Raw genomic sequence first — 25,790 nt, 5'->3', positions numbered from 1 at the left:
TTTTTTTTATCTGCAACAAGAATCTTTCAGAGCCTAATGTATAGAGCTCTTCTTTTTGCTATAACACTTATAAGTGTGGTTTGGTTTGAAAATATCAAAAAAATTAAAAAGATAAAATTTTCCTCACCATGAGAAAATAATCATCTGATTATAAGTTTTTTGGGGAATCCTTGTAGTAGTGATACTTTTTTCTAAAACTTTCTGACAAAACATATGATATAGTGTTCAGATGTCATATGTCAGACTACAATGTCTTGATATTTTAAACATTAAGACAAGCAATGCTCTTCAGGCCCAACTTGACATGATTTATCATTCCACATTCAAGAAAAAAAATATTTCATTCCTAATTTGTTTAAGCCTTCAGTTTAATTAGAAAATATGATCAGGGTATTATGTATAGTCTATTATTTATTTATACTTGTCAAAGCATTTTTATTCCCTAACAATTAATGTTTTTCACATAAAAAAGAAGATAGGAAAATTAAGATACATGATGAATATGACAGAAGTCTGTACTTCCAAATCTTGATATTTAGTTTTGATCTTTTCTTAATTTCTTCCATTTAAATGTTTCTACTTTCTGCCAGGCAATAACAATAGCTAACATTTATTGAGTGCTTTGTAAGTGCCAGGCAATTAACATGTTTTTATTATTTCTTCCCCATGACAACCATCTAAGTGACTATTATCATTCCCCTTCTACAGATGAGGACACAAAGTTTTAGAGAACTGAAATGACAAATGACATTTGTACAGCTGAAAAGGAAGTCTCCTGAAGGAGTTGGCAAAAATAATTGAAGTATTTGGCTTTGTGTTTCAGGCAAAATAATAATAATAATAATAATAATAATAATAATAATAATAATAATAAATCAACCTATCAATCAAAAAAGTTTTAAAGAAGGAAAACATATAACATCCATAAAAAGTACAGGAGTAAGAAATTCCTTGCTCAAAACGTAGAACACAGCAGAACCCATTTAACCAACCAATCTCACCCATCTAACAAACGTATGCTAAATAGACTTTGTTTTTTTCTGCCTCTGCCTTGGTTTCGAAAAGGACAAAAGAACAAATTGTGCAGAAGTTACATAAAAGTTATATGTACTGTTTATAAAATTGAAAGATATTGACAGAGATCACTACCAATGTCTACAACCTTAGATGATCCTATAGTTGATATTTATTTGCCTTTTAATAAAAATATAAATCACTTTAATTCCCTGAGGCTAACCTCACTCATGTAAATTATTTATGTACCCATTTTAACATGTATTTTGCATGTGACAGGACAACTGTCCTCAGGACTCTCTTTCTGAGCCACCTGTCATTATGACGGGGTAAACAATGTCACCTTTCTAGTGCTGGATGAATTACAAAGAAGTTGCAAAGTACACCATCCATCACACTGGCACTAAGTAGGTTTTTTTGAAGTAGATCTCAGATATCACAAATGCTGTTACCAGAAAGCACAAATTGAAAGCTTATACAAAATGGTCATATGATGAATGGACATGACATGTCTTCAAAGTAAAGGGGCACTTCTCTTCTACAAACAACCTTGTCAAAAGCAAAAGTTGTGGTAAGATTTGCTGGCAGACAAAATAGCACAGTTTAAGAACTTGGTAAAGGCTCAGCCTGAGAAAATCTTGCAATCGAAATGTTTTCACAATCAAAAAGGAGGTATGTGCTGCCAGTGATCGATATGCATTTATAATAGTCACCTAGAAATCACTTTGGTTTTGAAAGTCACACTAATATAGTTTGAGTTTTAAGAATCAGTATTAATAATGTATATGCTTTTTGATATAGATACTTAAATTAATATGTACTTAGTGTGATAGATTTGCATAATTAAAGTGCTAATTAACATAGTTAATGTCACTATCTTCACCTAATTTGCATGATTTCTCAAATTATTTTTTTGAGTACAAGGTATTTGTTTTATACATCACTGCATTATAATGGGTTTTGAGTTTTAGTTTCCCTTTTGTTTAGTCCTAATATTTCATATATGGAGTGTATTTCTACATCTACACTTAACTTTAACTCTGCCTTTTAGGAGCTGCCTTATAAAAATTCTCTTTTACCTCTTCCTCATTCAAAAGGATAGTTTTAATACATTTGTAAATGGTTCAACAGATGCCAAAAAAGGGTTTATTTCTTCAAAACATTTGTATAATTCCATGAATAAGCAGTAGCTCTAGGCTTTCCTTTTTATGAAACAAAGGGAAAAAATAGAACATTTATAACTAACGTAAATATTTAGAAAACTGTCAGAGTGATGGACTCTTTTCTATGAAATTTATTCAATCTTACTTTATATCTAATGAGCCAGAAGATTATTACATGCTAAGGAAACAGGTTCGTTAGCTGTAGTTTCATGGTTTTTTCATTTTATCTCTTCGAAGAATGATTAGTATTTATCAGATAAAAATGAAAGGCAAGTAAAAAGGGGGTGATTCCAAGAATTTCCTGAAACTCCTGGTGTCTCTGTGATTGTTCTGTTTCAGACATTCTTTTGTTTCTGAGAAAAAAAAATGTTATTGGACTTGAGACAGTTGGAAAAAAGAGAAGGCTGGAAGTATGTGGGACTTATTTACTGTAGCAATCTAGAATAAATGCCTGGGGTTATACTATGGTTTAGAAATGAAGTGTCCTCCAAAAGCTTCATGTGTGACACAATGCAAAAAAGTTTAGAGGTGAAATAATTGGATTATGAGAGCCTTAACCTAGTCAATGCATTAATCTGCTTAAATGATTAACTTGGTACTCATTGCTGGCTGGTAGGGTGTGGCTGAAAGAGGTGGGTCACTGGAGGGTGTGCCTTTTACAGTATATATTTTGACTCTGATGAGCAAAGCAATCTCTCTGATTCCTGATTTTCATGTTTTGATGTTCTGCCTCACCTCAGTCTCAGAGCAATGGAGTCAGCTATCTATGGACTGAGACCTCTGAAATCATGAGCCCCAAATAAACTTTTCATTCTCTACATTGTTCTTGTCAGGTCCTTGGACATAGTGGTGAAAAAGCTGACTAAAACAGGTTATTTTTAAAATCTGGCTTAAGTCCAAAGATTTTGACCAAAGAAAAGTAGCTAGCTGGCTGCCTTCTTCTATCTTCATTACAGGTGTATTTAGCTTCCATTATCACACCAAAAAGAGTGTACATTAATCCAAATTACATGAGTCCTTTACCAGAAATACTGTGGATATTTATCATTAAATTAAATTCTAATTAATGGTAAAACATTTCAAGATTGTATGGGTTATGTGCAATTCTGCCAAGAGTGTGACACAATGTAGCAAAGAAATATGCTGAAGCACCTGTATCCTAAGCCCTGGATCCCCAAAAAGGAAAAAGATGTAATAGAAACTAGAATTCAGGCCTGGTGTGGTGGTGCATACCTGTAATTCCAGTGGATCAGGAGGTGAGGCAAGAGAATCTCAAGTTCAAAACCAGCCTCAGCAAAAGTGAGGCACTCAGCAACTCAATAAGACCCTATCTCTAAATAAAATACAAAATAGACCTGGCGATGTGGGTTATTGGTCAAGTGCCCCTGATTTGGGGGGAGCATTCCCCCCCAAAAAAATAAAACAGCATTCATTTTTACATTATTTTGAGTATTTCTGTAGAGTAACATTAAACAACTTAAATACCCATGTTAGTCATAGTTAACAATAAGATTCTCAAAACTTTATACCATAAACATTATTTCATTTGTATTAAATGAGACCATTCATAGTTTTGTTTAAAAAATTAAAATGTTAAAATTTCACTTTTACATTGGGACACCAAACTTGCCTATATGAAAGAAATAAGTAATCAAGTATACAGCATTGCATCAACCTCGAATATATTAGTTAATTTAATTCTCACAGTGACTTTAGAAAGCTGAACCTGTTACTATTCCCATTACAGAAAAAAGGAAACTTAGCACTGGTGGCTAAGTAACAGCAGGTAACCACAGAGGTGAGATTTAAAACTAATGCCTGCAGCTCTAAAAGTCTTTAACTTAACTGCCATACCCAAAGAACCTATCATGCCAAAATCCAGCTAACCCAGAAAAGGTAAAGAAACTATCCACAGCTGGTTCCCTATCACATGTGTTTTCCATCATGCAAGCAGATGCTCTGTATTTCACAACTTAAACGTGTGAGTAATCACATCAATTTTCCACTTCATTTCTTGTGTGCACACACAGCCTCAAAACACAGTCCTCTCTATTACTATTCTTTCTGTCCATATCAATGCATTAAAATTTGCCTCTTGAAAACCATAAACACAATAGACTTTGCACTCTATGGACATGAGGAAAACGTGAATGATTTGGCCACGCATTCAACACCTTTGAATTAAATCCCTGGAACACGTTTTCACTTTCAAAATGTGATAGGAAAAGGCTCAGACAATCCCTATCTTCCTTCCCTTTCCTGGCACCTCCACACTGAGAACATTTACTGGTTCCTTTTGAATGTTGCATCTTGCCAGTTAGTTCAATTTAGATGAAAGCTGTTGTTTTCTAATTCCATTTCACTGTAAATGACAGAGACAAATGGTCATATTACCTCGAGAGTTCCTTTGGCAGAATAGGCTGCATAGGAGTACAGCGGATCTTGGCTGCTGTCTTTTCTGGCTTCTTCACTACAAGGCTGGCCATCAGGATGAAAGCATTGGCCACTGCTGCTCACAGTCACAGTGCTGGGAGATGGACCTGGCAGGTTCAGCAGCACAGAATAATTTGCCAACTGTATATCTTCTAGGCCCAAAGAAGTCCAGTGAGTCTTAATCCTCTTTGAAATTTCCATGTCATCTTCATTTTTATAGAGTTCTACCAAATTTCTGAAAGACATTTTGAAAGTGTGCTTTAAAAATGAAAAAAATCTTTATTCTTTTAATATATGACTGTTCACTATGTAAATAATTATTGATGGGTGTTGTGGGAATGTCGAAAGAGAATGAAAATAGATCCTACCATAGGAAATTCACAGTGCGGCTGAGGTGATAGACCTGCACAGCCATTATAGTAAATAAAGCAGGATGAATTAATTTCTTAAGAACTAATAGAGCACTTTATGACTACAGAGAAGAGTGATCAATGCCAACTCTTTCTCGTAATCGTTCTGACCCTTCTACCAACATCAGCACAATCTATTTAAAACTCAGTTCCAAAACTAGTTATCATGCTGAGATAGTCCTGTATTCTGGTTAATGTGACTCCACATAAAACTACTGATTATCATATAGCTATCTCTTTTTACAATAATAGAGAGCACATTAGACACTATTTACCTGCCGAATTATGTGATATTCTCACAGTGACTTTAGAAAGCTGGACCTTTTACTATTCCCATTACAGAAATAAGGAAACTTAGCACTGGTGGCTAAGTAACAGCAGGTAACCACAGAGGTGAGATTTAAAACTAATGCCTGCAGCAAAATAATGTTTGATAAAACCTGTATACAATGGTAAGACCGAAACACAGTGCCATACCAATATATAATTAATGTTTTTGCTGTTTTCTATAGCTCATCTATTTTCCCTATGCTTATTCCTATTTTGCTTGTGACACCTTAGTATCTAGACAAAATCTGTTAAATAAATGCATTATAGTACGTAAAAGACAGTCAAACTTGGGAACTTAATGAAAAGTATTAAAATCAGATAAAGTTTGTGTGTTTATATGTGTGGCTAAAATGAAAGGCAACTGAAAAGGAGCTTGCTTCTTTTTTGAACAAAAACGTACTTCTTATGAGAAATGTATGGCTATCATCTTTGTATGGCTTACTTAAATTTAAGTTGATATTATCGTTATGCCCATCAGATTGTTTTTCTCACACATACTTATTTCTTTCAGGACCCTATTTATTTAGGAAACTGAAAACATGCACATATGGTAAAAGAATGAGAATTGGACACAAGAGTACAGGAAATTATTACTTGAGATAAAAGGTGGGCCCGCTGACATGGATTGGAAGCATGCCAATGTATAAATGTACAATAATAAGCAGTTTTCTAGTTGTTTTGCATCTTTTTGAGGCCACCTATATTAAAACTTTCTATATTTTCCTGATAAATATCCAGTTGAATCGGTTAACAATAATATATTTTATGAAACTAGAAGAATTTCATTTTTTTTGTTTCCCATAAATCTGCCTTCTACCAAATTAGGTTGTTGCTTTATCTGCTCTCCACCTCTCCCCACCACCACTCCCTTCCTTTACTGTTATTGCATTCTGTAGGCACTTTGGGGAAAAGGCAGGTAAGCTGAGTTAAAACTGTACTCACTTTGATGAAAAGGTCATTTAGAAGATACATTAATATTATTCTTTTACATATATATAGTAAGCAATGCCAAAATGCTTTTAAAAGGGTTTTGATTATTCTCCCCCAGGATTTCATGAGAGCACTTACTCCTTCATTTCATCTAACACTTGCTGTTGTCTTTTTTTTTAACAGTATTTATTTTATACTTTGGCTAATATGGAGGGTGTGAAATTGTATTTCATTATGTGTTTAACTCAGAAGTACAATCACTTGTTTGCAGGATCTGCTAATTAGTTTTCCAAAGCATTTTATACCACCAGCTTATTTAGGATGCCCCACAGTCAGTGTATTTAATTACTGCAGTCCAATGAAGGTAAAATTTTATCCTATTGTGGTTTTAATTTGCATTTCTATGATTACTGATGAGAATATTTTCATGAATTATTTATTTATCCATGTGTCCTGTTCACTGTAATAACTGTTCTCATCTTTTACCCATATTTATGGAAGTTTTTGTATGTTCCAGATAGTCCTTTTTAGGATATATGCATGGCATTAATCTTCTACAGGTTTCTGGTTTCTCTCTTCATTTTCAATATGTTATCTTATGATGAACAAATGTTTATAATTTTAGTGTACATATTTTTTAATATAACATATGATTCACATGTTTTCTGATATGCTTTCAAAATGTTTCTGAAAGTTGAGATCATAAAGTTATTCTAATTTTTTTCTAAGAGTTTTAAAGAATTGTCTTTCTCATCACAGGGTCTACCTGGAGAAAGAGGAGGAAACAAGCAGGGATAGGGCCAGAGGGAATACATCTTTCCCACATGAAGAACATCCCTGGAGACCCTTTTCAAATAATCTCCACTAATACACAGTACCAAGTGCGTCATATGTGAGCTTCTATACGAGTATGGGTCTGTCTGAGCTCCCCAATTACATTAGTCTTTTTGATCCGTCTTCATAATGATGAGCTATTTTATTATTATTATTTTATAATATGTCTTCATATTCAAGATGGCAAGATGCCCCACTTGTTCTTCTCCAAGAACATCTTGATTATTTTTTTCTCTTTCATATTAATTGGATTGAGTTTTTCATTTCAATGTCCAGATTGTGATTATAATTACATTGAGACTAAGAATCAATTTGGGAAGATATATCATCCTTATATAAAATATCATTAAATCCTTAATATTATTGCTATGATCTGAATGTTTGCATATTGCCAAAATTCATATGTAGCAATCCTAAATCTCAAAGTGATGGTATTAAAAGGTGGGGGTCTTTGGGAGATAATTATATCATGAGGGCAGAGACTTGAAATAAAATTAGTATTACTATAAAAGAAGTCTGAAAGAGGTTTCTTGCTCTTTCCACAGAGTACAGAAACACAGCTGGAAAGCAACATCTGTGAGGAAGCAGGCCCTCCCCAGACATATCAAGCACCTTGGTCTTAGACTTCCAGGTCTGGAATGGTGAGTAGTAGATTTCTCTTATTTATAAGCTGCCTAAAGTCTGTTTAGGTTGTTATAACACAGACTAAGACAGACTTTAAATATCTGGTGAATATTATCATAATTTGATTTAAAAATTTTAAAATCTGATTTTTTTGCTGCTATATACAAGAATACTATTGCACTGTACTACAAAGGAGTCCTGATTAATTCTCTAATTATAATATTTTTTCCTTTTTTGTTTTCTATGTAAAAATATTTTATAAGCAAATAATAAAACTTTTATAAGCATCTTTCTCATAATTTAGAGATTTTATTATTTTATTTATGTGTTGTTTGGATTACTAGATAGGCTCTGATCACCAAAAATATTTCATAAAATATTTAATAAGGTATGTTAGTCTATGTTGTATTATAAATATCAGTTTTAAAAATTTCTTCCTATTATCCTCTTGTTAAGAGATGTTCTTTGAACAGGTATTGGGTTTTGTAAGAAATTCTGATGTATTTATTAAGACAGTCATATGATTCTTTTCTTCAATATAATGAATATATTAATTGATTGCTTAGAGTTAAATCAAATTTGTATTTTTAAGATAAAATCTACTTAACAAAAATGCATTATCATTTTAGATAGTATGTGATTTATTTGGCAAATATTTTATTTATAATATACATTTCTTATTTTAAAAGTAAAGTTGGTATGTGATGTGCCTCTCATAATGATTCTCAGGAATCATTATGTTTAATTATGGTCTGAAATGATATAAATAATTAGAATTCAGGAAAATAAATTATTATTAAATTAGAAATTGTTGTACTCAGTGTTCATATTATGGAAGAACTATGAACTTCTGACTCAATGTTATAAGAAATTCTTTATTTCTTCCTTGAATCCAGCTCTACATTGCGCTATCTGCTATTTGCTATTCATCCTCACATTTTCAAGTTTCTGGTTTCATCACTTTAGTTAAAGTACTCTTTCCTGTGTTTTGTTTCCCTTGTTGATTTCTCGTACTGCACTATTAGTTCAGGATAGTTGTATTTAAAAGAAGGTTTATTTTATATATACAACATCTATGTGTGAGAATGTCTGTTTCAAAATATTACCCCAAACAGAAGTGCTCTAACTTGAAAACCTAATGACTAAGACATGATTTCTTAGGGGGAGCACTAGAAAAGTAGTAAAGAATTATGACCTTGGGCTGCGGTTGTGGCTCAGGGCTAGAGAGCTTGCCTCCCACAGGTGAGGCACTGGGTTGGATCCTCATCACCACATAAAAATGAATAAACAAAATAAAGATGTTGTGTCCATGTATAACTAAAAATATATTTTAAAAAAGAATTATGACCTAAGTTTCTCCTTCCATGGACTAATAATGTAGGTATTCATTTAAAGTTTATCGATATGCTATTATTTGGTACATTATCTCACCTATTACAGATTAGATTATTCAAATCTCCTATATCATGATTGTTGATGATTCAAGGGGATATGAGAACATCTTTATAGTAAGATTCAGAATCATCTAAAAAATAATAATAGAGTTTTTGGATACACAGAACTTTAAAAATACTGATGTTTAAAAATGATAGTAGAAAAATTATTTCTTAATAAATAGTGGATAACATTCCAAACAGTTAACCATAACTTAATAACTATCTGTTCAAGTTCCATCACCCTAAGGTTTATTTTAAGAACTGCACTACCTTGCCAAGTACAGTGGCACATGCCTGTAATCCCAGTGGTTCAGGAGACTGAGGCAAGAGGATTGAGAGTTCGAAGTCAGCCTCAGCAACAGCAACTCAGTGAGAACCTATGTCTAAATAAAATACAAAATAGGGATGTGGATGTGACTCAGTGGTTGAGTGCCCTGAGTTCAACAATCCCCAGTACCAAACAAAAAACAAAAAAGTGCTACCTTTTAAAATTATATCTTGAATTTATCCAATTTTTATATATACCTATCTTGTTTAAAAAATGATTTAAAAGAAGCCTTATAATTTCATTGCTTTGAAATTACTCATTTATCTATAAACTGTTTTAAATAAGTCAGTAATCATAAAGGCAATGTCTTGGGCTGGGAATGTGGCTCAAGGGGTGACGCGCTCACCTGGCATGTGCAGGGTGCTAGGTTCGATCCTCAGCACCATGTAAAAATAAAAATAAATAAATAAATAAAGATGTTGTATCCACTGAAAAGTGAAAAATAAATATTAAAAATTCTCTCTCTCTTTCTCTATCTTAAATAAATAAATAAATAAAGGCAATATCTTATCAATACAAATAGTTTGGTCAAAGGATTTTATTTATGAATGATTTCAAATTACTTAAAATGTTAACATGGCTATATTTTATTGAGAATTTCCAGTTTCTTAAAACTTCACCTCCCCAGTAATTTTTTTAGAATTTATGATGAATAGTTTACTACATTAAATGATAAATTTCATTAAATAATTAGATGCAATGTAGTTTCAAGCTAGTGAATTCAGAGAAAGTTACAGACATCAGAGGGTATCACCTGAAATCATAAGGTCTCTGTTTAATAGAAAGTTTTACCCTGACTTAATTTTTAAAATTAAGGACCAGTAGTTTTGGCAGGTAGCATAATGAACTGTCAAGCCTGAGACTTGAATTTGGAAGTAACTTTGGCATTAATGTTCCACTGGCCAATGAAGACAGGAAATGGAAGGATTTGGGCTTCTGTCTTGGCTTCGGAAGACAGAATTCTGTTTATATCAATGTTCAACACCTGCTACTGGATGAACCACAGAGCGACACTGATGTCAGAACTGGAGGAAGCGAGGCATGTAGCAGTCCTAGTTCCATGGTGAGTGCCAAGAATACCCTGTATGTGAAGGAGGAATGGAAATGTCTAAAGGAAAATACTAACATTACATAGAAAAATCGGCCCATTTGCTGATACCCACTAATATGTTCTTACACATGCACACCAGAACAAATGCACATACTCAAAATGGACCAGGTGACATTTCTTACATATTAAAAAAATCAAGAGTGTCTTTAAGGTTGTTACTTGACTTGGAATCTAATATAGTAAAATTCTGTGAATATACATTGAATGTGTATCAGAAATTTAATGATTCTAGGGAATGAAGTAAATTTTGCTCTCTTTTCTTTGAAAATGTTAAGACTAACATACATGATTAAATGGTTAGAGGAAAAGGTATTACCCATGTCCATCACCTGCCATTCAGCCACTAATGTCACAGGAAATGAAACCACAATTACTTGTTTAATAGCTTCTTAGTTTCTAAAATAACATACTAACTGCAAATTGTACATTGAATGTCCACTCTATGGAATCAAAATATTGTGCTTAATCATCACATAAAAACCTTCATATAACTTCATTTTTTTTTTTGCTATTTTCCTGGTAAGGAAATTAGAAGTCAGATAATGTGATCAAGATGTCAAATGTCCCAGATAAAGTAAGTCAAACTTCCACTGGTGTTTAGAAAAAGCAGATAATTTTACAATCTTGGATACTTTCTAAAAGCAACTAAGTGTTGAGTGCTACAACATATAGTATCTGGATAAAATAAATAAATGTTAAGGGGTTGGAGGTACAGCTTGGGGTAAAAAAATGTAGTGCAACAATTCAATAAGTAAATCGTTCTCCTTTCCACACACTTAAACAGGAGATAATTTCATCTTTAACATCAAGTGCATATTTGGATTGCAAGGAAAAAAGCACAATAGAGAATCCTATAATGAAACATTCAAAAATATATTTTAGAAGGAAGAACTATGACAGAATAAAATGGAAGCTATCCAAGGCATTGAGACTAATAAGATTTTACAGACTGTACCAGTCCCGCACAAGAATATTATGCTTACTGTTAATAGTATCTGGCTCCCGAGACTCTCTTACTCTATGTTTTTCAGGGAGTATAGTTGTCAAAGGTCACTTTTCAGATTAAATTACTTTATCTAAAATAAATCTAAAAGCAGATTCACAAAATGGACAAATTAATTTGATCAGTAAGACATTATAGGCCTTCAGTTTCATCTGCTTGGTTCTCTAATGCAATGACATAAACTTGGATGATACAGAAACTTTCAGAGCTGTATGATTAAATGAGTCACTATTCCAGTGTTCTTAAAGGTAAATGAATATATTACTGAATAAATAGCCATTAGAAACATTCCATTTCAACAAGAATGGAACCGAAATGACTGATTTCAATTATACTTCAAAATACTTGCTGAGCATTTTAAAAACACCTATATACTAACTTGGTTTCCTTTTTTGTTATTAATATAAATTAGTAATATATTTTAATAACATTAAAAATACATTTTAAGTCAAGTAGTGAGTTTTTTGCCTTTAACACATCTCTAAACTTTACTTACAGTCACTTGCCTTAGATATAATTACCATAATCAATACTCAATATGTATTTTTACTGATTAAATATAACTCTAAGGCAGTATTAAAGTATAAATTTAATAAGATATAGACATTTTATTTTACTTTCCAGTATAGTAAATAAAATCTTGAGTAGTACTGTAAGGTTAACTAATACAGTCATAGTAATGTTACATAATGGTAGGGGAGAATAAATCTAAAAATAATTGCTATATGTCATCTTTTTTTGATGCTACAAAGAAGTGTAGGCTATATCAGAACAATGAATGATAATCTTATGTCATAGCAATAATCAAAATCAATAAGAATTTAAATATTACTTCTCACTTATTAAACAAAACTGTATTCCTTCATGGACTGATTCCTTTCATCACATAAAAATAAAATCTTCTTTGTTACACCATACTAATTACATGACAAGTTTCATAAATCATGAGACAACTCACTGTTAATCGACTCAAACTTATAAAATACATGAAAATCAATCTGTAATGATGACTGGCCATTGGAAGTAATGGCAGTATGGAAACAAAAATAAAAACAGAAAGTGCTAAAACAATAAAGAGAGTTTTGACATGAAAAGTATATTGTCCATGGAAGTGTCTGAATAAGCTGTTACTTAAGTGCCTCATCTCCATTATATACACAAAGAAAGTATAATGAGGCCTGTTGCTAGACAAGAAATGAGCAGAACTGATGGTGGTGTATTTCTGATGTACACCATTTCTAATGGGCCAGAATCTTGTCTACTGAATTCACTGAATAATACATAACACTTGGAGAGTCAACTGTCAACAAAAGTTTGGCAGCAAATACTATGTGAAAAGAGGTAGGAGCTTTGGGAGCAGCAGGATAAAGAATGAAAAAAATTTGGATTCTGGACTGAGCAAAAGAGGGTATAAATTCTGGTTTTTGCATGTAAGCAAGATGATCTTGTGCATATTAATGTCTTTTGACCCCATGTGTCAGCATTTCTGGCAGAACAAGCTGACGACATCAAATCTGGAAGGTACAGAAGCAGGCAAAGTTTCAGATAATTTTTCAGTAAGAATAGAGATGGTGACAATTTCTCCAATATCAAAGCTGTGTGCTTGTGCACACACACACACTCCTGGCTTCATTTATCTACTGTGTATCAGTGATGTTAATCCAGCTAATGAAAGCACAAACCAAAGTCTAGTATGTTCACAGATTGAGGCAGGAACGAAGACATCAGGATTGTCATTATTTAAACAAGCCTTCTTATTGATATAAGAAGAATGATATGATACCATATTAAATACTTTGTCCAAAGAAATGTAAATATCATCCATCTGGCAGAATCTGGCAAATCCATCTTAATTTCTTTGGCAATTGACCAAATTTCGCTTTGTTACCTCCTTAAGAATGCTTTCTGGATTCTGCCATTGGATACTTATTCTTACCTTCACATTCCTTTATTATTTTTTGCAAACAGACAAATAAATAGATAACCACTAAATATTTTTTGTGTGGTAACCAATGTGTAGCTGTAGAGGTTAAGTGGTTAAATAAAATAGACAAATTTTCCTAATCTCTATTCAAGTAAGACATGTTTCAAGGTTTATAAACCAAAAATTGAAGTTACAAAAAATGCAAATCAATAAAGTTGAAAACTTTTAACAAACTTATCTTTATACCAAATAGAAAAAGCAGGAAAAAATACATTACCTGACTAACATAATGTTTAAAATTGACTAATTCTACATATATAAGAAAGTATATCCAATGATTTTATAAGTCCTTATGGAACATTTATTACAATAGCCCATATGCTAGGTCATAAAGTAAGTCTCATTAATTTTAAGGGGCTAAAATCACTCAAAATACATGCTCTGATCACAGAAGAATTAGAATAGATACCACTAACAAAAGGAGAATTAGAAAATATCAATTGCTTGGAAATTTTAAAAGTCCTTCTAAAAAAACCCAATAAGTCAAAGATGAAATTAAATAAAATTATACAATATTTAAATGAATGTTAATGAAAATATGACATATCAGGGTTATTGAGAAGCTACTAAAACTGTGTTCAGAGAAAATTACATCACTTTAAATAAATGCATAAAAAGGAAAACAAAACCTAATTTCAATTTCAAAAACTCAAAAAATATCAGGAATATAAATCTATTGAAATAAAATCTAAGGTAATAAAAAAGAGAACAAATATGAATGAAATATAAAAACGTGTATGGAAGAAAAATATGCACAAAGCCAAGAGAGCTATATATTTGATCAACCTCCTGATAAGACTGAATAAAAATAAGGGAAGCAGGTGGCACAAATTATCAATCTCAACATTATAGCTTGGAAGAGAGGTGTCCCTGAAAAGCTCCTGTTAATGAAGGAATGGTAGAAATAGAATGATTGGATTGCGAAAACTGAGACCTGATATCATCAGTCCATCTTAGTTTGAATGGATTGACTGGGTGATAAAGTCAGGACAGGAGGGAGGACAAGGCTGGGTTAGGTGAGTCACAGTGGAATTCCCTGGATGGGTGGTTTCTTCCTGTAACTGCTTCTCTCTCTCTCTGTCCTTCTGTGCTGCATGAGCTGAGCAGATTTCCTCCTCTGCCACACTCTGCCCCTCATGATGTTCAGCCTTATCTACTGCAGAGAGCAATGGACTGGCTGTTTATGGAATGAAACCTCTGAAACCAGAAGCCGCAAATAAATTTCTCTTCCTCTAAGTTGTTCTTGTATGGTACTTTGGTCATAGCAATATTTTTATACTTTGGTCACAGCTGACTAAAACTCTCAAGAACAGAGGAGACATCATTTTAGATTGTATAGAAATGAAAAAAAATAATTATGCAAACATATTTAAAAAATAATGTACAATAGAGAAAAAATCTTGAAAATATGTCTCTCAAACTGTCAATAAAGAGAAAAATCCATATATCCAATATTGATTTTAAAATATAATAAAGTACAAACATCATTATATCCTTCCTGCAAAATATTATCTCAAACCCAAGAGACCAAGAGACTTCATGATTGATTTCTTTTATATGTTCAAAAGAAAAATATGTTATAACAAGAACAGATAAAAAGAATTTGGCCAGAACTTTATGAGGTCCACAAAACTTTGACTTCAAAACATGACAAGAAAAGAAAATTACAATCAAGTCTTGCTTTTGAAAATAGTTGTAAAATTTAGGAATAAATTAGTAAATTATACCTATATAAAAAGATCAGTACACTATGACCAAATGAGGTTTAGTCAATAAAGTTGATTTAACATTAAAAAGAAATGAATCTCAAATCAAATTGTACCAAAGACTTAAGAGTTACATCAGAAACTTTACAACTATTAGAAGAAAACATAGGGTCAACACTCCAACAAATTGGTGCACATACTCACTTCTTTAACAAGATCCCTAAAGCTAAAGAAATAAAAATAAGAATCAATTAGTGGATGGCATCAAATTAAAAAAATTGATTTGAGGAAATGATTAAGAATGTGAAGACAGAACCTACAGAATGGGAGAAAAAAATCTTTGCCAGCTACTCCTCTGACAGGCAATTCATATCCAGAATATACTAAAAAAGCTTAACACACACACAAAAAAAATTCCAAATAACCAAATCAATAAATGGGCAAAAGAACTAAACAGACACTCTCAAAACAAACACAAATGACAATTCTTAAGAAAAAATAATAATAAATGCTGGAGAGGATGTGGGTAAAAAGGTACACTCACACATTATTAGTAGGACTGTAAATTATTACAATTACTCTGGAAAGATGTATGGAAATTCCTCAAAAATCTAAGAATAAAACCACCATATGACCAAGCTATCCCATACTTCAGTATTTATCCCAAAGAACTAAATTAGCATATTATGGGACATAGCCACATCAATAGCAGCCCAACTCACGATAGCCAAATTATGGAAACAGCCCAAGTACTCATCAATAAATGAGTGGATGAAGAAAATGTGGTAGATGTACTCAGTGGAGTTTTACTCAGCCATAAAGAAGAATGAAATGATGGCATTTGCTGGTAAACGGAGAATATCACACTAAATGAAATAAGGCAGACTCAGAAAATCAGAGACTGAATGTTTTCTCTCATGTACAGAAGAAGCTAGACCAAAATTAGGGGGTAAAGGGTGATGGGATGTCCCAAAAATTAAAGGAAGACCAGTGTAGTAGAAGGAAATTGAGGGGAAGGTGGAGGGACAGGAAAAGGGGGGAAATGTAGGATGAATTTGACAAAATTGTGCTGTGTGCATGTATAAATAGATACATTACACTGAGCTCTGCTTTTATGTATATCTAGAAAGCACCAATAAAAAATAAATTAATGAATTAATAGAAGGAAGACAAGAGAAGTAAAGGAAGGGGAATAGAGAAACGGAGGAAGGGAGGGAAAGGGGGCACCGGGGACTGAAATGGAGCAAATTAAATTCCATGTCCATACGACTATGTCAAAATGAACCCAACTATCATGTATAAGTATAAAATAAAATCTTTTGAACTCTGTGATAGGAATTTTGGGTATTTCTTCTTTTTTAACCCATGGGTTTCTAATAATTTCCCTTCAAATAATTATCTTCAATTGAAAATTAATAAAACATATGAGATAAATATAATCATATAAAGTTTATTGGGTTTGGGAGAGGAAATATTGGCTTAAAATTCAAAGATGATTAGCTTAATTCCATAAGGAAACATCTTTTTTCCATGTTCTTCATTTGCATAAAATTTAAAAATTTAAAACAAAACCGAAATTATAAAACTTACACATAAATTTTAAATGTGTACTAAGATAAGTATAAAAATTCAAAAAGAAAAACTGAAAAATACGTATTCCAGCAAAGAAATTAAGTATTATAACAATTTTCAGAAATTTGGTCATGCAACTCATTGAAGAGAGTTAATTCAACAGAAATATTTCTCTATCCTGTCTCTGTGCCCTTTCCTTAAATAGTCTCTACCATTTCTATGGTTTTAATATGTACAAATCAAGATTCACTGCTCATCATCTGATGTTTGGATATCCTATCAAATTCCAACCCAAATGAAGACAAAAACCCTAAGCAAATGTCAAAAGAAAATGATTAGTCCTATAGAGCCCACTACCCCCAAATCTCTATTTTAATTCTTGGAAATATGGGTGCAAGCTTCTTTTCATAGTTCGTTTCAATGGCTAGTTCAGGAGGCATAGTAGTTCAAACTAGAGTTCTGATTTTTCTGATAGTCCCTGTTCTTTTCACATTGTTTTGTTACATAACTTTGTGAACTCCCTTAAGCTCTGTGAAATAAGTACCAACCAAGCAACATCTGTTAATTGCTACCTTTACCATTACTTTTCATGAATGGCCAGCAAATCATTTTTAGATTTTTAAAAAATAACACTTACATAATTTTCCAAATTAAACCTTTCTGTTTAAAAGTACTAGAAAATTTTTGGTACAGATGAAATTAACATAACAAAAGCATTTAATTTGAATCCTAAACAAGAACATGGTGCAGAGTTGCTTCTTTTTCCCATTATTTTTTGGAAAAAAAAATCTTCTGGAGGACTATAAACTGAAACTGAGCACATGCTCTTGCCAGGCAAGCCTTTCTCAGTGTTTCTCTCAGATAATTTAAATAACCTTATTTTTATATTCTTCTTTATCTCTGTCTGTATATTGTGTGCACATGTGTCTTGCTAGGCTATACTCAACACATATCTGACCAGAGACAAATGAAGGGAACACAATTGCTCTGAAGTTTTTCTGAATTCAATTTTGCTGCAAAACAAAATCTGAATAAAAGAGTACAGAACACGTAAAACACCCATAAAATGTGATAAATACATTCCAGAGATTGAAAACTTGTTTCTGTCCAACTGCATTTGGTAATTCTACATCTTGTGTTTTACCAATATTTAAAACTAGAAGATATTTACACATTTATATCTTCCAATATTTATGATTTATTTATTTCTTCTTGAAATATACAGTGCATTATTGTTATCTATAGTCACCATATAATAGTACACCAGAACTTCTTACTCTTATCTAACTGTACCTTAAAACTCATTGATCAAACATTTTTCATCTCTCCCTTCTCTTATCCTTCCCAGTATCTGGTAACCACCATTCTTCTCTAAACGTCTATGAGATCAACTTTTTAGAGATCATATATGAGTGAGATCATGTGGTACTTGTGTTTCTATGCTATTTAATTTAATAAGGATCTCCAGTTCCATCCATGTTGTTGCAAATGACAGGAGATTTTCTTCCTTTTTGATGGCTGAACAGTATTCTACGGTGTGTATATTTGGGATGACTATAGAATGTACATGCATACACATACATGCATACCAAATTTTATTTACCCATTCACTAGTTGATAGACACTTCTTGAATGTGAATAGTACTGCAATGAACATCCAAATGTTGGTTCTGTAATGAACATCCAAATGTTTCTTCTACATATTGATTTCAATTTCTTAGGATATATAACCAAAATAATGAAATTAGTGAATCATAGGGTAGTCCTCTGCATGACCTCCATACTGTTTTCTAGAATGACTATATTAATTTTCATTCCTACCAAGGGTGTGCAAGGTTTCCTTTTTCTCCATGTCTTCACCAGCATGTGCTCTTTGGTCTTTCAGATAATAGCTAGTCTTCGTGGCATGAGGTAATGCCTCGTGTACTTTTGTGTTTCCCTGATGACTAGTGACATTAAGCATTTTTACTGTACCTGTTGGACCCTTTATGATTTCTTTTAAGAAATGTCTTCTTAGATTTATTGTCCATTTTTGAAATTGGGTTGTTTTATTTGTTTGTTTGTGTTTGAGTAGAGTTCCTTATATATCTCGGATATCAATACCTTGTTGAATGCATACATTGCAAATGTTTTCTCCGATTTTATAGGTTATCTTTTCACTTTTGCTATTGCTTTGCTCTGCAGAGAATTTTTAGTTTGACACAATTTCACTTGTCCATTCTTGCTTTTGTTTCCTGTGTTTTAGAGGTCTTGTCCATAAACCCCTTGTCCATGCCAAAATTCTGAAGCATTTCTCCAATTTTTTCTTCTAATCATTTCATAGTTTCAGGCTTTACATTTATATTTGTAATTCATTTTGATTTGATGTTTGTAACTGGTGAGAAATAGGAGTCCATTAGCTTCATTCTTCTACATGTGAATATTCAATTTTGCACAAAACCATTATTGAATAGGATGTCCTTTCTTCAGAGTGTGTTCTTAGCACCTTTGTTGAAAAGCAGGTGGCTGTAAATGTGTATTTACCTTTAAGCTGTCTATGTGTTCCATTAGACCATTTGTCTGATTTTATGACAACATGCTGTTTTGATTATCACAGCTTTGTAGTATATTTTGATGTCTGATAGTGTAATATGTCCTGCTTGTCTGTTTTTGATAAGACATGAGCAATTCATAACAGACCTCTGCCCTCTCCATATTATAAAATTTGCTACTTTATTTATTTACATTCTCACACTTGTCCTAAGAAACTTTTTAGTTTTAGTACCCTGAACTTTTAAAAGGTAACAACTAAAAAAGAATTACCCAGTTTTCTATGAAATTTTTGCAATTATCTGCATCTATTATTAAATGAAGATCATTTAAATACTCTCTTGAAACCTCATTAATACTGAAGAAATTCAACTTATTTCTTAAAATTAACAAAATCAATAACCAGACTAAAGAAACAGAGATAGCAAAATTTAACTTTGTTTTAATATTAGTAACACATACATTTGGAAAGATGAGGGAATGGGGAATCAAAGTATGTAACATTCAAAATTGGTCATCTTTTTTCTCATAACTACAGTTATAGTATTTCATGTCATATTAAAAGTCAAAAAAGAATTTTACAAATCAAATAAGAATCCAGGCAGCATACTTTTGACAGATTGTGGGCAGCCTCGAAAATGTACTTACGTTATCTTTGGAAAGGATGATTACAAATTGGCACTAAAATTATTCTTCCATTAAGGATCTACTGACATGTCACCATGTCATAGAAGTTAATAGAAAAGAAATCATTCTATTTAGAGATAATTCCATTAGTTTTACATTTTTTCTCCAGGAATATGTTTATTAGCTGGGTACCCAGCCTGTCTGTGTGACTACCCCAATCTCTACCTTACTTTCTGTACTATCTAGAGTCATTTTAATTATAAAATAGTCAAGCCCTGAATTGATAGATTGTTTAAAAAATTTTCAAGGCAGGAATATAGAATACTCTGTACAGGAAGAATTCAAGAGCTGAATTGATGAATTAGGTGTGTGGAGACAATCATATCCCCTCTAAGAATGAGGCAGATAATCACTTGAAGTGATTTCCAACACAGTGGTTAGAGGATATTACTTACAGAATTCCTGATGTCAGAATCCTCAAAAGGACATTAAGGAAGACATAAATGTGGCCTGAGAGGTGTGCTGAGCCAGGTGATGAGACATTTAGGAAAAGAGAATGTGTAAAAATGTGGATTAAACAGTTAATTGTCAGGTAATCAGAGAGCAGGATCAGGGATCCTGCACAGACTTATAAAACTGGGGTCCTCAGGTCCTGGACACAGAAGAGCAAGAAATGCAAGTGAAATTCCCATGAAGGGAGAAAATAAGTAAAGCATCAGGACTGTGAATCAAGGGCTGGAATATTATTAAAGAAACAGAGATGTAATATTAACACAGGAAGAAAAAAAAACAAGAATATTTTGATGATATCTGATTATTGATGAACTAGCACTAATAATTATGGTTTATAAATATTCAAATAAATCCTCAAAAGTGTGAGAAAAAGGATGAGAAAAATTATTTTCAGGAAGTTTGAATTGATTAGAGGCTCTCACAGCTCCCCTTAGTGACTGATTTCCAAAGCTGAAGCTGTGATATTACATACAGGTAATAGGTAACTTCAGCTAGAGAAGAAGGAGCCATGGTACCTAGAGACCACCAGATGAGCTTATGTACAGGGAAGTAATTTGTATTGTCTAAAATATTATGGTCTCAAAAGTAATTATTAGGGACCATCAAATGACAGGAATACATCTCATAAAAGTACCCACAGCAAAATTAAGCATGCATGTATAGGGATCCAAACAATGTACAAGAATATACATATTGCAAAGTTGCAGGTCCTAAAAGTTAGGGATTAAATTAACAAGGAACACGTACAAATGAAATGACACGTTTACTGATTACATTTTGTTGTATTTTCTTCATAGTTTAACATTGCAGATTTACTAAGAATGAACAAAATTAGCTCAAATTTAATTCTTAATATCTCTAATATCTAATATTTCCAACAGGAAAATAATATGTCTGTAGCTTCTTGAAGACTCTATAAGGGAAAAATGGTTTTCTGATGACATATGATTTTTTATTTCTCAGGGGTCAGCCAAAGAAGACTGATGATAAGCAATACCTTATTTCACCTAAAGCTCAGACAGGACATGAATAGATCCATCAAAACTAAATCAGTATCTGACATTTGTACAAAACATGCAATTAATCCAAAGGTTCATAGCCTCTTAAGATAAATAACTGTCAGGAAACTATCCTTTACTGGAAGAGTGTTTCTTCTGAAATACACGAAATTTTCAGCTCTGCTAGATAAATCAACACCATAGCAATAACTGATTTCTAAGAAATGTGTCTACTAGTCTATGACTTTTATGTAAATTATGAATCCAATACATTCATTAGACAAAATTCTGTCAGATAAATGACAATCATAAACACTGCACATAAAAGGAATGTCAGTATTCCTTCTCAAAATATCTTGATATTTGCTTTTCAAAGTAATTTCAGCTATAAAAACCCAGGTGTGTTGGCTAATATTGAATATGTATGTCTTGTAAATTATAACAGTGGCAATCTAGTTTTCAAATTTCACAATGGTTTTTCCTCTCATTACTTCTATAAAGCCATTTGGGAATTTTGCATTGTGATTTAATTATAAAAAGTACCCCCCCATGGTAATGAGAAATGAACCTAGGGCCACTTTACCATTGTACTAAATCGCCATCTCTAGTCTTTTTTTTTTTTTTTGAGACTTGAGACAGTTAGTTTTCTGAAGCTTTCATGGAACTTGGGATCTTCCTCCTGAGTTGTGGGAATTGCAGGCATGCAATAAAGACTGGGATCCAGCTTGGCATAGAGTCTTTTACTGTCTATATGTAAAATGTTGGACAAGATATTCGAGCATTGTCAAGACTCATCTCATCATGGTTCCTGCTTCATTAAGTTGCTTATGCAATCAAAAGAATTACTGTTTGTAAACTGCTTGATATACTGTAGTCATACCATAAGCACTCGATAAATAACTTCTGGCTTAAAGTTCCCTCTTGTAGTATATAGGTATAAAGTTGTGAAGTTAATAGGATACTCCATTTAATGTCAGAAAGGGGATGCAGCATGTTGATGAGGATTGAAAGTGTGGTTCTAGAGACAAAATATTTTCAAATATCTTCTCTTTCACTTACTGAATGAGCCTGGGCAAGGTATGAAAACACTTTGAGCCTCAGCATCTTCATTGGAAGATGGGGATAATAATATTTACATCCAATGTCAGGTTTCTATTATTAAATATGATAAATCCTATAAAGGACTTAGCTTATGACCACTCAGTTCTTATCAATCCATCACAATCTGTCTTCTGTACTATACTATGTAAACAGTTACATATCTAGATTGCATTTACCTGGCTCAAAGATAGATTTATGTCATCTTTTAGTACCTGTGGAAAGTCATTTGATGATGATATATGAATTACATAATTTCTCAGATAATGTGTGACTTTTGACTGGCAGATAGCACAGTGTATATATCACCTGACACTTGTGGCTTAAGTGACCACTTTGTGACCACTCCCTTGTGGTCTGAGAAAAGATTCTAGACATGAAGTAGAACTTGTTTTCATTCCATGATTTCCTTACAGTTACCTACAGTCTCTTTCACCACCTATAAGACAATCTTGAACCCCACATTTCAGTATTAAGGTTTGGTCTCATTTCTGATCAGATCTACAGCAATAACCACATCTGTTTACAAATTCACAGAAAGCCCATCACAGTATTCAAAAATAAAGACTGGGATCCAGCTTGGCATAGATTCTTTTACTGTCTATATGTAAAATGTTGGACAACATATTCGAGCGTTGTCAAGATTCATATCTCATCATGGTTCCTGCTTCATTAAGTTGCTTATGCAATCAAAAGAATCACTGTTTGTAAACTTCTTGGTATACTGTAGTCATACCATAGCACTTGATAAATAACTTCTAGATGGAAACTGTGCAATTCAATTCTGCCCAATATTCCATAATTGGGGAGTGAATATTTTTACTCACTTCTTCCAGGCCTGTCCATCACAAGAGGTTGTCATGTTCACTGCCACTAGCACTACCTGTCTCCTCATTCACTCCAATAAGTCATTTCTGTACAAGGCAGCCAAAGCTAAGCTCTCTTGTTCTCTAAATACTGAACATCTGGCTCAAAACATAACCTAGTCTTCTAAGGTCATTTAATTATTTTAGCTGAACTTTTTAAATCAGAAGCTCTTTAGCTATGCTCATTAAGGGTAGAAACAGACTTTGAAAATTATTTTATTACAGATTACTTCTTGGAAAGCAGGCTTAAAATTATGCCTATAGTAGGCAATCAATAAAGGCAAAGAGGAAAGAAGGCATAAAGGGATGAAAGAGGAGAACCTGAGGTGAAGGAGAGAGGGGGACAGAAGGAAACAAAAAAAGGGAGGGAAGGAAGAGGAACAAATTAATTTATGATGCATTGGCTTGGCTGATGTCTGATGCATGTTGTGTCATTGTTTAAACTTGGAAAGACACTCTGTTTCTGTAATGTCTCTCCTTGCATATTTTTGGGAGATTGATTTCACCCTATAATCAAATTTTAACATGATTTAAACATAATAGACCCTTTTAGTATTTTTATTTCATATGTGACAAGTTTTTCATCTTATTATGACTTGATTAATTAACTCTTACAGTACAGTGTGATTGTCAGTAGGTCCCTGGTGTATAGATGTCTACAAAATATTTTAGAAATAAGTCAGCATTTATTTGCTTCCTCAATGAGCACAGAACCATATAGAAATATTGTTACTAAACATAATAGAAACAATTCTAGATTGATGAGTTTCCTCTATTCTACTTTTACTGCTGTTATTTTTCAAGGGAGAGTAATAAAGTGTCCTTTAAATTTCTCTCTTGAAAGCAACAAGAAAAAGTTATCCTAAGTTCTGTCCAAATGATGCCAACTATCTTGGTGAAAAAAATAAGATACTTCCAACATGTAGGTATTTCTTTGCATTTAAGCAGGTCCTTCCATGAACCATGGAATTCACCCTTAGCATCAGTAGCATTAAAAAATGGGAGAAATGGCTATTCTTGCATTAGATAAATCTTTTTATCAATGGACGTGTTATTTTCAGAACAAAACTTGAAAGAGTGGTGCCTTGTTATTAGTTTTTCCATTTAGAAATAGTTATACATCACAATATGTTATCTTTACATTAACTTGCCTTTGTTAAATAAGCAACTCCCATGTATTTAAACACAATGGTTCAGTTAGCACAAGAAAGCATTAGACAGCATATTCAAGATTTACTTTAATTATGCTATAACTTCAGGGAATATATGACACAATATAAATATGATCGTAACATAAGTAATGAATCTGTAGGAATGACTAGTATTTCATCTTGAATAATTCTAAATACAAATGTTCCAAGTATTCTAAAAACAAGGTATTAAAATAACAGACATGTTGGTATATAACAGGGGCATGTGTGTAAAAGTTAGGCAAAAAGATGATATCTAAATGGAATATTCTAGATTCAGTAGGCAATGTCAGCATTTGATCAAATAAAGTCATCAAGACAATTTTTGGATTCCTTTTGTAACTCATTTCCATCTGGGATGCCATTTCCCTAAACTTGTTCTATTAAAATTCTGCCCATTATTCAAGTTTCAAATCCTCCAGAGTATTTTTGGGCATGTATATAAAACATAATAAAGACTCTGGAGTACTCTTATTTATTTGGTGCTTTTCCAAGAGAGTTGCAATACATTAAGTTAAAATGAGTATCACTTTAGACTGATACACTACCCATTCCACTACTACCACCCCAGAAAGCCTTATTCAAATAAACTGCTCCATTTCAAAATTTTAGTTCTTTGGTCTAATTATAGGTTTTCTATACTTGTTAAAATAGAAAGAATGCTCAGAGCTAATGGGTGTTTTTGTTTCAAATATTAGATTTAATTTCCTGTGAATAAAATTTTACAACATGGAAAACATTAGTACTTAATGAAACACCAAATATGGTAATTATGGAAAATGCAAATTAATAAATAAATAAATCCTGCTCAGCTTCTATAATTATAGTCATTTTAAAGGCACCTAAAGTTTAAAAATAAATATTTTCATATTGTAGCATTTGGCAATTTAAGGTATTTCTAAAAAGATATAGGCAATAAAGCAAAGCAGAAAACTGTGAAAGGAAACATGATTCTAGGGGGGCTAATATTTTTTATCATTTATCTTTATAATTTAATTATATATATTCATGTAAAATTCACTATCTGACATAATTTGTAGTGATCTTTTTTACTTTTACTTTTCCTTTATTTTTTTATTTTGTTTCCATTT

The 25,790-nt window shown here is 32.5% G+C and overlaps 1 protein-coding gene across 1 annotated transcript in view; it reads right to left on the bottom strand.

Moving 5' to 3' along the window:
• The window catches only part of NAALADL2 (N-acetylated alpha-linked acidic dipeptidase like 2), a 961,526-nt gene that overhangs the window by 526,783 nt on the left and 408,953 nt on the right, over window positions 1–25,790 (bottom strand). Inside the window, exon 3 of the mRNA XM_081302331.1 lies at window positions 4,572–4,845. Within this exon, the coding sequence (XP_081158457.1) occupies window positions 4,572–4,845 (274 nt within the window). The remainder of the gene's footprint in view (window positions 1–4,571; window positions 4,846–25,790) is intronic.

Source organism: Spermophilus citellus (genome assembly GCF_964194105.1).
Source record: "Spermophilus citellus genome assembly, chromosome: 7".
NCBI classification, from domain to species: domain Eukaryota; kingdom Metazoa; phylum Chordata; class Mammalia; order Rodentia; family Sciuridae; genus Spermophilus; species Spermophilus citellus.
Note: the sequence above shows the minus strand (reverse complement) of the source record. Positions and strands in the feature narration are given on the sequence as shown.